The 14112-nt window shown below is 36.3% G+C and overlaps 2 protein-coding genes across 2 annotated transcripts in view; both read right to left on the bottom strand.

Annotated features, from left to right (window-relative positions):
- Positions 1–1387: 1387 nt before the first annotated feature.
- On the bottom strand, positions 1388–5818 carry LOC107080670 (calreticulin-like). The gene is made up of 9 exons (XM_015368878.1): positions 5614–5818; positions 5216–5317; positions 4600–4803; positions 4076–4170; positions 3779–3988; positions 3554–3667; positions 3058–3201; positions 2886–2978; positions 1388–2352 (listed from the first exon to the last, which is right to left on the bottom strand). The coding sequence occupies exons 1-9, from the start codon at positions 5699–5701 to the stop codon at positions 2137–2139; spliced, it is 1266 nt and encodes a 421-aa protein (XP_015224364.1). The 5' UTR covers positions 5702–5818; the 3' UTR covers positions 1388–2136.
- Positions 5819–9877: 4059 nt separating this feature from the next.
- Positions 9878–14112, bottom strand: part of LOC107080668 (excitatory amino acid transporter 1-like) — a 9567-nt gene continuing 5332 nt past the window's right edge. Inside the window, 5 exon segments of the mRNA XM_015368876.1 lie at positions 9878–10244; positions 10456–10590; positions 13028–13284; positions 13286–13538; positions 13763–13928. Of these exon segments, the coding sequence (XP_015224362.1) occupies positions 10088–10244; positions 10456–10590; positions 13028–13284; positions 13286–13538; positions 13763–13928 (968 nt within the window). The 3' untranslated portion in view covers positions 9878–10087.

Raw genomic sequence — 14112 nt, 5'->3', positions numbered from 1 at the left:
GTCGGGGTGTGAGGGGTCATTGATGATGTTATAGCCTTAGGACACGCAGCGCTGGGATGAAATGTCTTTTATGGAGGGAAGAGAAGCCCTGATGATCTTCTCTGCTGTTCAAACCACTCTTCTCACTTTTTTCCAGTCTGAGGTGCTGCAGCCTCCAGTGAGACAACTGTTCAGAATGTGGTATCAATACAGATTGAAGCATTACTAAAACTATACCCTCCCACTGTGTGTTATGTTTTTCAAGCATGCTATGTTCATATAGTTTTAAACCACTGTGGATTGGAAAAACAACTATATTTGTCTCTGGAGCTGCAGGCTAATGACACCAGTACTCTACCCTGAACAACAATCCATTGGGACTCAATTAAGTTAACAGTTAAAATAATCAGAGACACCTGGTTATAGTAAGGACTAAATAACTGAGTTACAAATACATATCCTTCTCAGTGTTTGGTTAAAATTATCTACATCCTCCAAAACTAAAAAAGACCAATGCAGCCTTGTATCAAAAAAAGAATGGAAACCTTGTTTTAAACTCTTGAATTTAAATCTAGGGGGAAAAGAAACCAATAAATCAGAACAAAAAATATGAATTGAGTTATTTGAACAGTGATTTAGACAAATTAATGTGTTATAAGCCTTACATTTAATTTAAATATAGATTTAATTGTAGAAACCTATCCTCTCAGAAATCTATATTTCAAACTGTTAAGGGAACAAGATATAGGGTCTGGAAATTGTAAGTTCTTTTCCAACTCTTTATTTTCATTTTCCCATAGTTGTGCAGATTTTCACACTTTCTTAAACAAAATCCTATACTTTTCAGGACTGCGTAGGAACTTGGTAGAAAATGTAAAATGAGAACAAAAGCACCTACATACATACCTGTTAGCATGAAATCATATGTTACACTGATTTTGTGATCATTAAAGTATTTTCCATGATGTTGACATTAGTGGCCAAGCAGCAAAATTAAATATAAAACATTAACAAAGCATCCACACTGTGACATGAAGGCAGCATCAGGCTGTGGAGAATTTCAATTTGTAGAGATGTCAAAATTGGTCAGAGGTAATTGGTAGATGGAAGGAGCAAAATTGAAGAGGAAAATCTGCCTGAAACAAGAACTGAGCACAAAAAAAAAAAAAAAAAAATCCACTTTCATATTGCAAGAATAGTTAAAAAAAAAAAAAAAAAGATATGCAATGTGTTTAGTGTATAAACTCTGAAAACTCACTTCCAAAGTATGCACTATTTTCACAAAAGTAAAACAAGATTGATTTAAGATTTTAAACAAGATTTAACTGGTTTTCATTACCCTATGGTACAACAAAGAAAAGTAGATAAAGAAAAGACTCCAACATAAATAAAGGTGAGGAGACAGAAAAAGTATTATTCTTTTAATAAAACCTTTGGCATCAATCACATTCTGTCCGGTTTACTTTTTTTTTTATATGTGCGTTACCCGTTGTGTGAGCAGCACTGACACGTAGGCATCTGTTTGTCCAGACTTTCTGGATTCAACTGCAAATCCTATCAAACTTCCATGGATGGAAACATACAAAAACAAAACATTGAAATAAAAAATTTACTCATAGGACTTGTTTTATCATTTCATTCAGCTTACAGGAACAAAAACGTAAAGGTTACAGTCAGTGCCAAAGAAACAAACACAAATAAATTACTATTTCCCCCCCCTATAATTAAGTTTTAATCAGATTTATTATTTTTTTATCTCACTGGCAGTTTCTAGTGAACAACTCCTAAAGTTAACCACCTGGTAATCCCGTCGGAAATTGAGATGCGTCGATCAAGAAAATCAAGAAAAACAGCAGATGTCAGTGCCGACTGAATGCGTCGTTAACAAAATGAGGAATGGAGTTTGTTGGTCAGAAACCACAGAATCAATTCAGCAGTTCAAGGGAAACCAAAAGAAATAAAAAGACACCGAGTCCCTTAACACCCACTCAGACACACATATACCCTCCCCCATGTTTTCTACTTCAAACCCTCAAGTTGGGTCATGTCCTGACCTCAGGGAAAAGGATGCACAGCAGCCACAAAACCCCTGGGAATGACAGGACAGTTTGTATGAAGGGGGTTTAAAAATATAGAGAAACTTCAAGCTACACCTTCTCAGAGCTCATCTTTGGGCTTTGAATCATCATCCTCATCATCATCTTCTGTCACTGTCTCCTCTGTCTCATCCTTTGCATCTTCATCCTCATCTTCTTTTTTATCATCTTCTTCATCGTCTTCATCATCCCCTTCAGTGGCTTGCTCTTTGTTCTTTTCCTCTTCCTCTTTTCGTTTTACCTCATCCTGCTCTTGCTTCATCTTCTTCTCTGGTTCCTGTGAAAGAGGTTTGAAAAAAGAATCACATTTAACAGTCAAAACTGAAAACAGTATTGTTTTCTCTCCATTTCATTACAAGCTTGTTTTTTTAAGCTCCCCTTTTCCTATTTGATTTTTTTTATATTGTTCAAACTACAGTTTCCATATTGTATCTTGTATTTATTTGCACTAATGCAAACATGATTTCCTACAGTTTTGTAGTGTCAGTTGACTTTCTAGATTAGTCTTTTCCACTTAAAGTGCATTATCTTTTAGTAGTAAATATTTTCATATGAAAACTTTGTTTAATAAAAGTTTTCCCTCTATGTTAATTTGTGAATTTTTTTTTGTTTTATTTTGCAATGATTTATAATAAAAGATTCAATTTCTTTAAAAATATTTTTTATATTTTTCCATTTATGAAAGTGGACTTTAACATTTTCAGTCCATTTCTCCATTTGTGAGGAAACACCAAATGAGAAACTGCTCTTTATCACATGTTCAAATTACTAATGAGGGAGAAAAAAAAAAAATTAAAAAAGCCAACATACCTTTGTCACGCCCCATGTCTCCTTTCCGACGTCTTCCGCTTCCTTCACATCGTCGCTGATCAAAAAGTTGTCGAAGATCGTCCCAGATTTCACCTGAGAGGCAGTCCCAAACGTTACACTGATCTTTGCACTCAGTTTCTGCAATAACAATGGTTTATGACCATCTTCTCACCTGCCAGAGATCAAGGCCGATAACGCCGATGTTGTCGAACTTGTAGATGGTGGAATCGGGACTATATTCAGGATTGTCGATCTCAGGATGCACCCAGGCTCCCTTGTAGTTGGGGTTGTCGATCTGTTTGGGTTTCCACTCTCCCTGTAATGCAGATGGGAGCTTGTTTAAGACAAGTACAATAACAGAAGCCTCTGATGGGTCAATCTTCAGCTAACACAGAATCTTGGTTCCTTGAGCTCTGACTTGCTTGTTAACAATATTAGTTTGACCCCTATGGAAAATAAAGGAATCAGAAGATTAATTCAGAACTTATTGTTCATTTACCCCCACAATGTTGAAGTCCTTCAAAAAGAAAAAAAAAACCCATCTAACAGCTTAGATTTCAATCTAATGATTGCAAATATCCAAACAAGGGAACATGGACCTAGTTTCACCTTTGGCCTATTGAGTGGTGCATCTTTATTTGATCATCTGTGTGTAAAATGTCACCTACTTTGTACTCTGGGTTGGGGATCATAGGTGGCTCCCATTCTCCATCCATGTCTTCATCCCAGTCTTCAGGCTTCTTGGCATCAGGGTCAGGAATATTTTCAGGTTTGTCCCAATCCTAAAAAAAAAAAAAAAACATTTTCAAGTTTTAACTAAAAGCATTAAATACTCATCACCTAAATATGGAGGGGAAAAAAAGCAGGGAAGTTCTGGCATGAGGCTGGTTTACCTCTGGTTTTGTGTCATCAGCGTCATCGATCTTGGGGCGGTCGTCCCAGTCCTCTGGTTTCTTGGCCTCGGGATCCTTGATTCTCTTAGGAGGGAGGAAGTCCCAGTCTTCCTCCAAACTGCCAGACTCCACCTTCTCATTGTCAATCTTCACCTCATAGGTCTGATCTGGGTTCAGGATCAGGGTGTACAGGTGGGTCAGCTCGTCGTCCTGTAAGACAGAGAAATAATGGGTGGATTTAGCTTCTTAAGAAATGCATGATGGCACTTTTGAACGGAAAGCTTCTGAAATAATTACCTTGCACTTAATATCTTTCTTGATGAGGTGATTTTTGCCCTTGTAGTTAAAGATGACGTGGACCTTCTTGGTGCTGTAGCCACAGATGTCAGGGCCTAGAGGAAACAAATATGGTTAACATCAAGACCACTTATTAGTTTATTTATTATAGTTCATTAAACACATTTATTTTCACCATTCCTATTCTGTTTATACTGCGACAGTTTCTATACATACGTCTTCTACTCTAGAACTTATGGGATTAGATAAATATCAGCTGATTTACCTTATTAGACGTTTACCTTTTAATGAATACAAATTTTACCAAAAATAATTTTAAGGTAAATTGGTTTAAACTGCCACTACCTTTTTACATTATTTTTTTATTTCACAGCTACAGTTAAAATATACTTTCAAATTTTAAAATATAAGACAGTATTTTACCATACCCATTTATTTACTGTACTGTACTTTTTGTTTTGCATCATTTTGTCCTTTTCATTGTTGTCACTGTTTTATCACTGAAATTTATTAATCTTTCTTACCAAACATGATGTAATATGTGGAATCCCCATGCATTTCGGTCTGGTCCAAGTCGGAGGGGAAGACCTTCACATAACCGCCACCACAGTCGATCTTCTGCTCATGCTTGACCGTAAACTGGATGACCAAAGGTTTGCCCTCGTTGCTAAAGGGGTCAAAGCGGGCGGAAACGGCATAGAAACGAGCATCTTGGCTTGTCTGGAGACCTTAAAGAAAAAAGAAAGTAGTAAAGTTTTTAAACAATGTATAAGATTCACTTAAGCCATCAGCAGCATGGACCCACCTAAATCGTTTTCTATTTATTATTTATTATTTCCCATTTAGCGTACATGTGAAGTTTCAACCAACTCACCTGTGCATGGTGTCATTTGCAAGTCACTTTATTGATTGTTGAGTTAAAGTTACTAAAACATTTCTAAATGCATTTTATGATAAGGTCCACATAGCTATTCATTTGTAAGTGAAAATAGGTTTCTCTTTCACTTTAAAACCTCAAGAGAAGAAGTATGAAATGATCAACCCTGAAAGATTATAAATGAGCTGAGCCATTAATCAGGTGTCAGTGGGAATCTGTGAACATCTGTCAACATCTGCTTGGGGCTTTTCCTGTCATTTTACCTTTGTCTTTCTCAGCATCTCCATAGAAGTTTCCAGCAGTCAGTTTCCACTCTCCATAGTCAGACTTGTGCTTGGAGTTCACCCAGCGACTTCTCCATTCATCTGAGGGAAGAAAAATAAGCAGAAATAAAAATAAAGGTTGAGGCTTTCGTCAATTTAACCCTAATATTTAAATTCATGGCCTTTATAACTAATTAGTTTTAGAGCATATTGCAAAAAAAAAAATGCGTTTTTTAACTTAATTTGCAACCCCCTAACAGCTTTTCTGGGTTAAACAAAATAAATATTTAATGACAGAAGAATATTTCTCTAAAACAGTTATAAACCCAGCGGCTCCGAATGATAGATGTCACCACGGTGTCGTAAATGTAAAAATAACATGAACTAATGTCACTTACCACCGTCTAGAAACTCCTCCCGAAAATAAACCTTAGCCTGAACGCAGCAGACTGCGAAAACTACAAGAAGTGAACCTAAAAGCTGCATTTTTGCTCCTTTCAGCTGCACGTCCCGCTACACGCAGAGGCACCTCCGGGCTAAACAGCGAGCAGTTTGTGGAAGAAGGAAGACGGGCGAATATGAAGACTGGCTACGGTGAACAGATGGCTGCCTCTGATTGGACAGCAGCATGGAGGCTCTGGACCAATCACGGTGGACCACGAAAACAGCAGCGAGTGTCGAATGAAGGTAAATCAGCTGACCGTTTTTTTTCTATTTCCTGCTCCCGGTATGGGAGATATCCAGCAGGCTGTGCTGCATTTATCATTATGGAGTACAACATTTTTATATAAATAGTTTTATTTTAATCTGAATTTTAATTTTTCCGACCCCCTTTGAAATTATTTGTGAATGTTTTTTGCATCCATATCATCTGGCGTTTGTATGTATTTTCTGCTCAAACCTAACCATCGACAGCTGCGTTTTAACAGATAGAGCAATGCAAAATAGATAAATTAATAATAATAATTAAAAAAGATACCGCAACCTTGGCTTATGCAGTATCAAATTAGGGAAACATCTTAGACTACATGAACTGGAGAGATTACATCTTTGTGATTATGCTAAAAACAAGGATAGAGGAATTTCTTTTAAATTCCTTCATGAAAATTATTCTTTATCATGAAAAAACAAAAAACAACTGTAATAATAGTAGGTCTATTATTGATCCCCTGTTGTAAACTCCCTTAACTGTCTGTTCAGACCTTTTGGTGTCACTTTTTTTCCCCATCACAAAATACATCAACAGATAAATTAATTACCAGATAAATAAAATGACAGAATATTGGATTTTTTACTACACATGAAATAACAAAACACACATAGACTAACTTTTCAGGGCCTTTCCATGAATTTCTACAGCCTAACCGTGACCCTTACCCTAACCCTAACTATATCGGGTTCATACTGAACCCTAACCCCAAACTCAATACACACCTTAGTCCTTAACGTGACCCCTGACCCAAAAACAAACATTTTCCATGTGGGATCCAGGCATTGGCCCCCAAGAGGAGCAGCCAGTCCCTACAACATGCCATTTTCCCCAAAATGGGCCCCACAATTTCTTAAAAACAAGAACACACACACACACTTTAGGAAAACACATTAGGAAATGCAATTACAGTGTCAGTTCCTGTTTGTAACCATAGGGGGGAGCATGAACAACATGTATACTATTAGCTACCATGATAGTGTACAACTACAATTTAAGTGTAAAAAGAAAAGAGGTACAATTTGAAGAGTGAGATTAAATTCCTGACATTGTCTTTATAAGTGGTAACCTTCTTTGCTTCAACCGGTCTAAGTTGAGCTGTAACCTCTCTGTAATTTTCTCCTGAGGAACACATTTTTTTACTCTGTGTCTCCATTCCATTATGCTGGGAAGCTGTGGCTTAAACTAAGGGGTTAAGGGTCTTGCTCAGGGACCCAGGGTGCAGGCTTTGGGGATCGAATTCGGTACTCCTCTAATGACTAGACCAACACTCCTCCCAAAGAGTCTGTAATTGTTTTATTTTATATCAAATAGTTTCCACAAAGAGAGTCAAATTCCTATCTACAACATTATCTGGAGCTATACCCAATATACAGTGTTGGCTGTAAGATAATGCCCATGCCTAAAATATATTTGATTTACATTTGAACATTCTTGAAATCTTTGTATATTTCCCAAAATCTATGTTTAAAGCCCCTCAAAACCAAACCCAAAACCCTCCAACACTTCTATAAAGTATTGCTGTACGTTAATGAAATAGATGGAGTATTGAAATACTTTATTTTAATCTCAAATATATGGTTTGGCCTTAGATAAAACTTAATAAATGTAAAATGCCCAATAAGATACTGATCTAACCATTATTAAGGCCATGTTATACAAGTTTTTATATGTCAAAGCAAATTCAGAAGGGCAAAAAAACTCTCAAAAGTACTAAAACTGCTTAGGAATTATTTGGTTCCAATGGTTAATTCTGCTCAGTTTTCAGAAAACTGGAAAGCAATTCAAAATGTGTCAGATTCAAGTTGTTTATTTAGACTTCTGACGTCCCCTAAAGTCTGAACAAGCTTATTTTAAAAACTTCTTGCTTTACACAATGCTAATAAAAATCTCAATGAATTTAAACTATATTTTGAGTAAAAAAAAAAAAAAGCAACTTAACAGAACTACAAAATTGAACTATAATTGTTGTTATATGTTAGTTGTTCACTATGTTCTCTTGAGGATACTCTTTGTGTAAAATTCTTGTGTTTTGTGTTCAAAATGAAGATACACAGGAGCAGACCCGCTTCCCTGTCTCTTTTCAACCCATGTCTCATTTTCATATTATACCAGAGATTTTCTATTTTTGTTTTAAATCATAATAATATATTTCCTTAAAGGTTACCAGATTTCCCTCTTTAATATTATTGATGATGGCTGAAATGATAACATTAATCTTTAATCAAAATGAACAAAAACTAATTTTTGGTATATTTTCGAGCACAAATTAAAGTTATAAAATATATATCTGTGTTAAAATGTAAATAAAAGGAAAATTAATATTTTTTTTTTAAAGAAAAAACAATTTGATTCAAACCAGTATGGAGTAAAGAATGCACCTAATCTTTCACTAAATACCGAGATTAGTTTTTTGTTTTGTTGCTGCCATATTGAAAATTTGCCACTAGAGGGCGCCAAGTGCATGATCAAATCATGACATTTTTAAAGCGCGTTTTAGTAAGAAGCTGTTCAATAGAGGTGCGAATATTGTCTAAACAAAAGACAGTATGGTCACTTCTTATTAAACTTTTCACATCGTAGCTGAATAAACTTTACAGTAGAGCAGCAGGCACAGTGTAAAGAGCACAAACTTATTACATGTAAGTTCTTTCAACTATTGCTTTTAACACATCAATGACATTAGCACAAAAAAAATAAAACAAAATAATATATATATATATATATATATATATATATATATAATATATATATATAATATATATATATATATAAATGAAAAATAAAAACAGTGGATGGTGGTTTTTACATGGGTAGAATATTAACGGTGTTATATGTTGCATCGTGATTTTTATAGTCTGGCTTAGGTAGTGAAAACAATAAGAAAGAGTTTGAAACAAGTTATTTATTTGATTCAAACTCACTTTAGTACCATTACAGGCTGAGTCAACACTCGAAATTTACTGATTTATAGCACTAAAGAAAAAGTATTTATGTTGCTCTACAAAGTAATCTTAAAGCCATTGGGAAATAATCAACAAGGAAATTGAGAATAAACAAAGTTTGCTTCTTTGTTGATGTCATTAAAAAGGCTAAATGGAAAAGCTCTGACAAATTAATGAACAGCTAAATAAAAAATAAAAAAAAAAACAGCCACAAAAAAAACTGGTGTGCAGGAACAATAGTCCAGTGGCAAACCACTTTAATTTTTCAGAGAAATAGCTGTGTGGGTATCAAAGTCACTAATGTCTGAACAGTTGATGCAACATTAGAAGAAGGGTAATTTTACTGGATCAAATGTAGTTTCATGTAGAGCAGTTAGAGCAATGAAGCTTCAGGTTGTCTTATTTTATTTAATTTTTTTAAATATTTGTCATTACTAACAAAAAAAGAGGAGCTATGATAATGCACCTACGTACATAAGGAATCACATGCTGGGATTCAAATAGAGTAAAAAACAAAACTTTTGAGCTATACCATAAAGATAAAAACATTCTAACAAAAAATTAAATACTTGTAATATTTAACATTTATTATGACAATTTTCTCTCTTACAACAAATCTGCTGCACCATTGGACTCTGTGTTTTATGCAGATGACCTGCTGCTAATGTTTGATGATGTTCAATTAATATAAATCCGAATTATACACAGATTGGATAGCAGCCCTTTTTCTGTTTTTTTTTTTTTTTTTTTCATTTGGTTTCAAAAACAAATATTGAAAAAAATTGCATTTTTCAATTTTTAATTTTTGGTTTTAATTTGAAAAACGAAAGAACGAATGATACACAGATTAATATAATATATAAATGATACACGTGTGTTGTGTGAACATAGTAATTTTTATCACAGACAATAGACTAAGTGTATGTTAAAGATAGTTGTTAAATATTTCAAATGACGGTACAAAAAACAATAGCTTTAACTTTTCTAAGATCTAGTTGGTGAACAGTATTCATTCCTTTCGGTCTGAGAAACTCTTGGGGAAAAAAAACAAAAGAGTTTTTGAGTCTAATGGGCAGTGATCCCTGTTTCTACTACTGGAGCTTCTCTGCCATTTTCTCAATGTCAGTCAATCCTAATATTTATCTATGATTTCTTCATCTCATTATTTAAACCTACTCAGCGAAGCTTATTTTCTAGCCGGTAACTAATTACACTAATTTATCCCATTTCGATACTGTTGGGAGGGGAAATTTCTCCTAAAGACTGATTTGTCTCTGCAGGCCTCTGCGTCCGTAGTTCACGTCTAGACAAATGCTGCACTACAGCCACACCAATACAGTCACCAAGTACATTGGTGGCGGTTCTTATGCGATCCCTGTCAACACAGAAAACAGAGCAATCCGAGGTTAAAAAAACCCCACATCTTTTAACATTTTCTCACATTAAATGTTTTTTTTTTTGTATGTCTTGTAGCAAAATGTTTGTAATTTAGATTTTTTTCTTACTTGGGAAAGTTTCTATTTAATTGTTTTCATTTCACATTCTATGGTCAAATATCTTTAAATTACACACAGTGTTGTACGTACAAGATCCAGTCAACCATGAGGAGCAGTGATATGTCTTCAGTGGGCAGACCTGTTGAGCTCAGTACAATCAGCATGGAAACCATGCCAGCCTGTGGGATGCCAGCTGCACCAGTGCTTGCTGCTGTGACAACCAAACTGAAGAGATAAACAAAAAGTTGCTTTTATAATCTAACGACTGCACTAAATATGTCAAAGTTAAACTCCGATTTACTTCACAAACTGCTTTTATTTCCTTTAAGACAGATTAAAGCAATAAACACAAAAGGCAAATCAGCTTAATCTTCATACCATGTTCATCTCAAGGTTTTAGTTCTGTTTAAGTTTTCTTTTTGTGTTTTCATTGGTTTCATTTCCATTTTGTGTTATTCTAGTTGTTTTCGGTTGTATTTGAGTTCTTATGTATTTCTTGTTTACTCTCTGGTGCCTCCTTGTGTCAGTCTCCTTCCCCTCCCTCCCTCCTAGATGTTTCCATCCATCCTTCTCCTCGTCTGGTGATTAGCCTAGTCTTTCCTAGTCCTCTTCTTCACTATTGGCGGGGTTTTTTTCATTTCTTTGCTCCTCATGTGTGTTTTCCCTGATGTCTTCCAGGTTTTTGGTGTTTTGTTTTTGGACTTTGCTTCTGTTTGCCTTTGAATCAACATTAAATCTGCAAAAACCACCTCAACTTCTGTCGCAGCATTTAAGTCCTTTAAAAAACCCCACACAATGTGACAGTGCATGCACATGAACTATTTAAAGATGGCGCAGTGGGTAGCAATGCTGCCTTGCAGCAATAGGTTTCTGTGTTCGATTACTTGCCCGGGGTGTTTCTGCATGGAGTTTGCATGTTCTCCCTGAGCATGTTGGGGTTCTCTCTGGGTACTCTAGCTTCCTCCCACTGTCCAAAAATTCTCTACATTGTCCATGTGTGTGAATGATTGTTTGTCTCTGTGTTGCCCTGCAATGGACTGGCTATTAGTCCAGGGTGTACCCTGCCTCTCTCCTAGACAGCTAAAGATAGCCGCGACCACGCTGGGGTTGATGGATGGTTTAAAGCAACAACCAGTGAATCATTGTTTTTGGTAATATTTTGTCATGTTACAACTAAAATCTAGCTCTTTGGTTTTAATGTGACAGACCAACGTAAAGCAGTACTGAAAGTAAAGTACGATGATAATGCTACATGGTTTTTATATGTATTAAAAGCAATAAATAAGAACAACAAAGATTAAGGAATCAAAGAAAATAAGCACAAGGTTCCAGAGATCCTGATAACTATAAAACTGACAGGAAATTAAGTTGGAGATATCTGCAGCAAACATTGAATATGAACGTTTTAGCTGAAGGTTTACATGAATCTGAAGGATCTGATGTTATTGGAACTGGAGACAGTGCAGGTGCTGCTGTGGCAGGTCAACACGACACTGGGCAAATAGAGCTAGCCTTAAAAGAATCTGCAGAACGTGTCTTCTGTCTCCTTTCTGTGGCCAGGCCCAGAGCAGGACGGCAGGAAAACAACACAGGTAAAACAGAGAAGGAAATGTCACAATTGAAGTGGTGATCAAAAAGAAAGGCGTAAGGAAGATAGAACTGATCGGGCATAAGATGGGAGCCGATGGCTGAAAAACAGTCAGTTATATAGTCGGCTCACATGATGAGAATGGGATTACAGAGACATTAACAAGTGAGTTATAATTTAAAAGCTGCAGATATTGGAAAGAGCATGACGATGAGTGAACTAAGAAGACTAACTAGGAAATGACTCAAACACATGCAAAATCGGAAAATTAAACACAAATGCGCACTAGAACACAGATCTGTCATGAACTCAAGAACAATTTTTGAAAATGGGAATGGGCAAAATCTGGTTTTGCCATGAAATGTCACGTCTTGGTTGAGGTTTGGAGGACCCAAATGCAGAGGCAAAGAGGCTGAGGTGAATACTTGTAGTTTAATTATGAAAATGGTTAACAAAGGCAGTCCAAAAATCCAACTAAAAAGTAACAGACCAGAACCATGGAGACATCAAGGGAAAACACGTAGAAGGAGCCAGGGAGAGACGAGGGGAGACAATTGCAGCGATGACAGGACCAGCGACAACAGAGGAACCAACAAAGAGACAAAAAAAAAAAAAGAGACAAAAGACAGAGACAAAGGGAGGGCTAACGAGCTGACAAGGAGCAGGTGTGAGGAGACAACGAGGGAGCCAAGGGGAAAGGAACAAACACACACACATACACAAGAGGGCAACAGAGGACAACATGAGAACTAACATAAATCTAGAAATTACAACAAAATAGGAATTAAACCAATAAAAACTAGAAAACGAGGAGCAAAGTAAAGCACAACATAACCAAAACCATGACACAAAAACTGGTTCAACAAAGTATTAGATCATTGGGCTTGAGAGAAAATGGAATCATCACTTTAAAGAGTTTGAAAGGTTTTGACAGTTTGAAAACCACGTATTTTACTTTTCACCTTGATAATATAAAGTAATAATAAACATCAGACTTTTATGGTTGTTTGCAGACAAAACATCAGAAGGTTCAGGAGTGGTGGATCCTACAAAAACAAATTCTATTTAAATTACCTGAGAACAATAATTTGTCCAAAGTTGAAGTCCATGTCATTGACCTGCGCTATAAATAAGGCCGCCACTGCTTCATAGAGAGCAGCACCATCCATGTTCATCGTGGCACCCATAGGGAGCATGAAGCGCGTCACTCGTTTGTCCATGTTGTGATTTTCCTCCATACAATGGAGAGTAACAGGCAAAGTTGCAGAGCTGTTGAAAAGCACATTAAATGTAGTATTTTGCTTTATTAAAGGTCATTTAATTTCCATTGTTTATAGTGTTAATTATTAACCTAGATGAAGTCCCAAAGGCAGTGCTGAGAGCCTGAAGGATCCCTCCATAAAACTTCAAGGGATTCTTCCTTGTGACTATAAAATAGATCAGCGGCAGAGTGAAGCAGCCGTGGATGATCAGCCCGGTGATCACAGTGACAGTGTACATGGCTACACCATGACCTAGCCCCGCTGTGTTTGTCATTTTAACAACTTGCCCCGCCAGCAGGAAGATAATTCCCACCGGTGAATACCTGGTATAAAGGGAGGTGTTACACAAATGAAGATGCAATTAATTTTCCAAACAATAGATGGAGCCACAGAAACGTTTAAAGGCAAGGTTAAGTGTGTTTCCATCAGATCATCTAAAACAAAACAGCTACATAGGAAATTGAGCTATCAATCCCAGTTTAAGCTACATAAAAAGTGATTGCTTAGAGTTATATATATAGGTTTATCAATAGTCTCCCATTCTTACCAGATGGCTATATTAACAAGAAGCATAATGGCTTGATTTGTGCAGATAAAGAAATCCCGCAGCAGTTTTCCCTCTGTCCCCATACTGCTTAAGATGAGGCCAAAGGCGATGGAAAACATCAACAGACCCAAAACATTGATACCGTCTGAGGATCCTGCCATTGGTGCTGAACAGTAGATAACAAGTAAAATATGAATCATGAATCAACAATACATACAACAACAGTATAAGGAATGTATGGCGAGATAGAAATGGGAATAATCCCATATTTGTTGTCAGGATTTGGTGTTGGATTGAGGACCCAAAAGCAGAGGCAAGTAGGCAGAGGTGAATTTAGGTGGGTTTAATGA

This window comes from Cyprinodon variegatus, unplaced genomic scaffold (assembly GCF_000732505.1).
Source record: "Cyprinodon variegatus isolate N-32 unplaced genomic scaffold, C_variegatus-1.0 Scaffold2205, whole genome shotgun sequence".
NCBI classification, from domain to species: Eukaryota; Metazoa; Chordata; class Actinopteri; order Cyprinodontiformes; family Cyprinodontidae; genus Cyprinodon; species Cyprinodon variegatus.
This window is presented reverse-complemented; position numbering and strand designations above follow the sequence as displayed.

What these genes read in the sequence shown, in the direction of transcription:
- LOC107080670 (XM_015368878.1), bottom strand. Translation starts at nt 5,701, where the DNA reads ATGCAGCTTTTAGGTTCACTTCTTGTAGTTTTCGCAGTCTGCTGCGTT. An exon ending in AGATGCTGAGAAAGACAAAG is followed by an intron (nt 4,804 to 5,215) that starts GTAAAATGACAG and finishes TTTTTCTTTAAG; the next exon opens with GTCTCCAGACAAGCCAAGAT. An exon ending in AGAAAGATATTAAGTGCAAG is followed by an intron (nt 3,989 to 4,075) that starts GTAATTATTTCA and finishes TCTGTCTTACAG; the next exon opens with GACGACGAGCTGACCCACCT.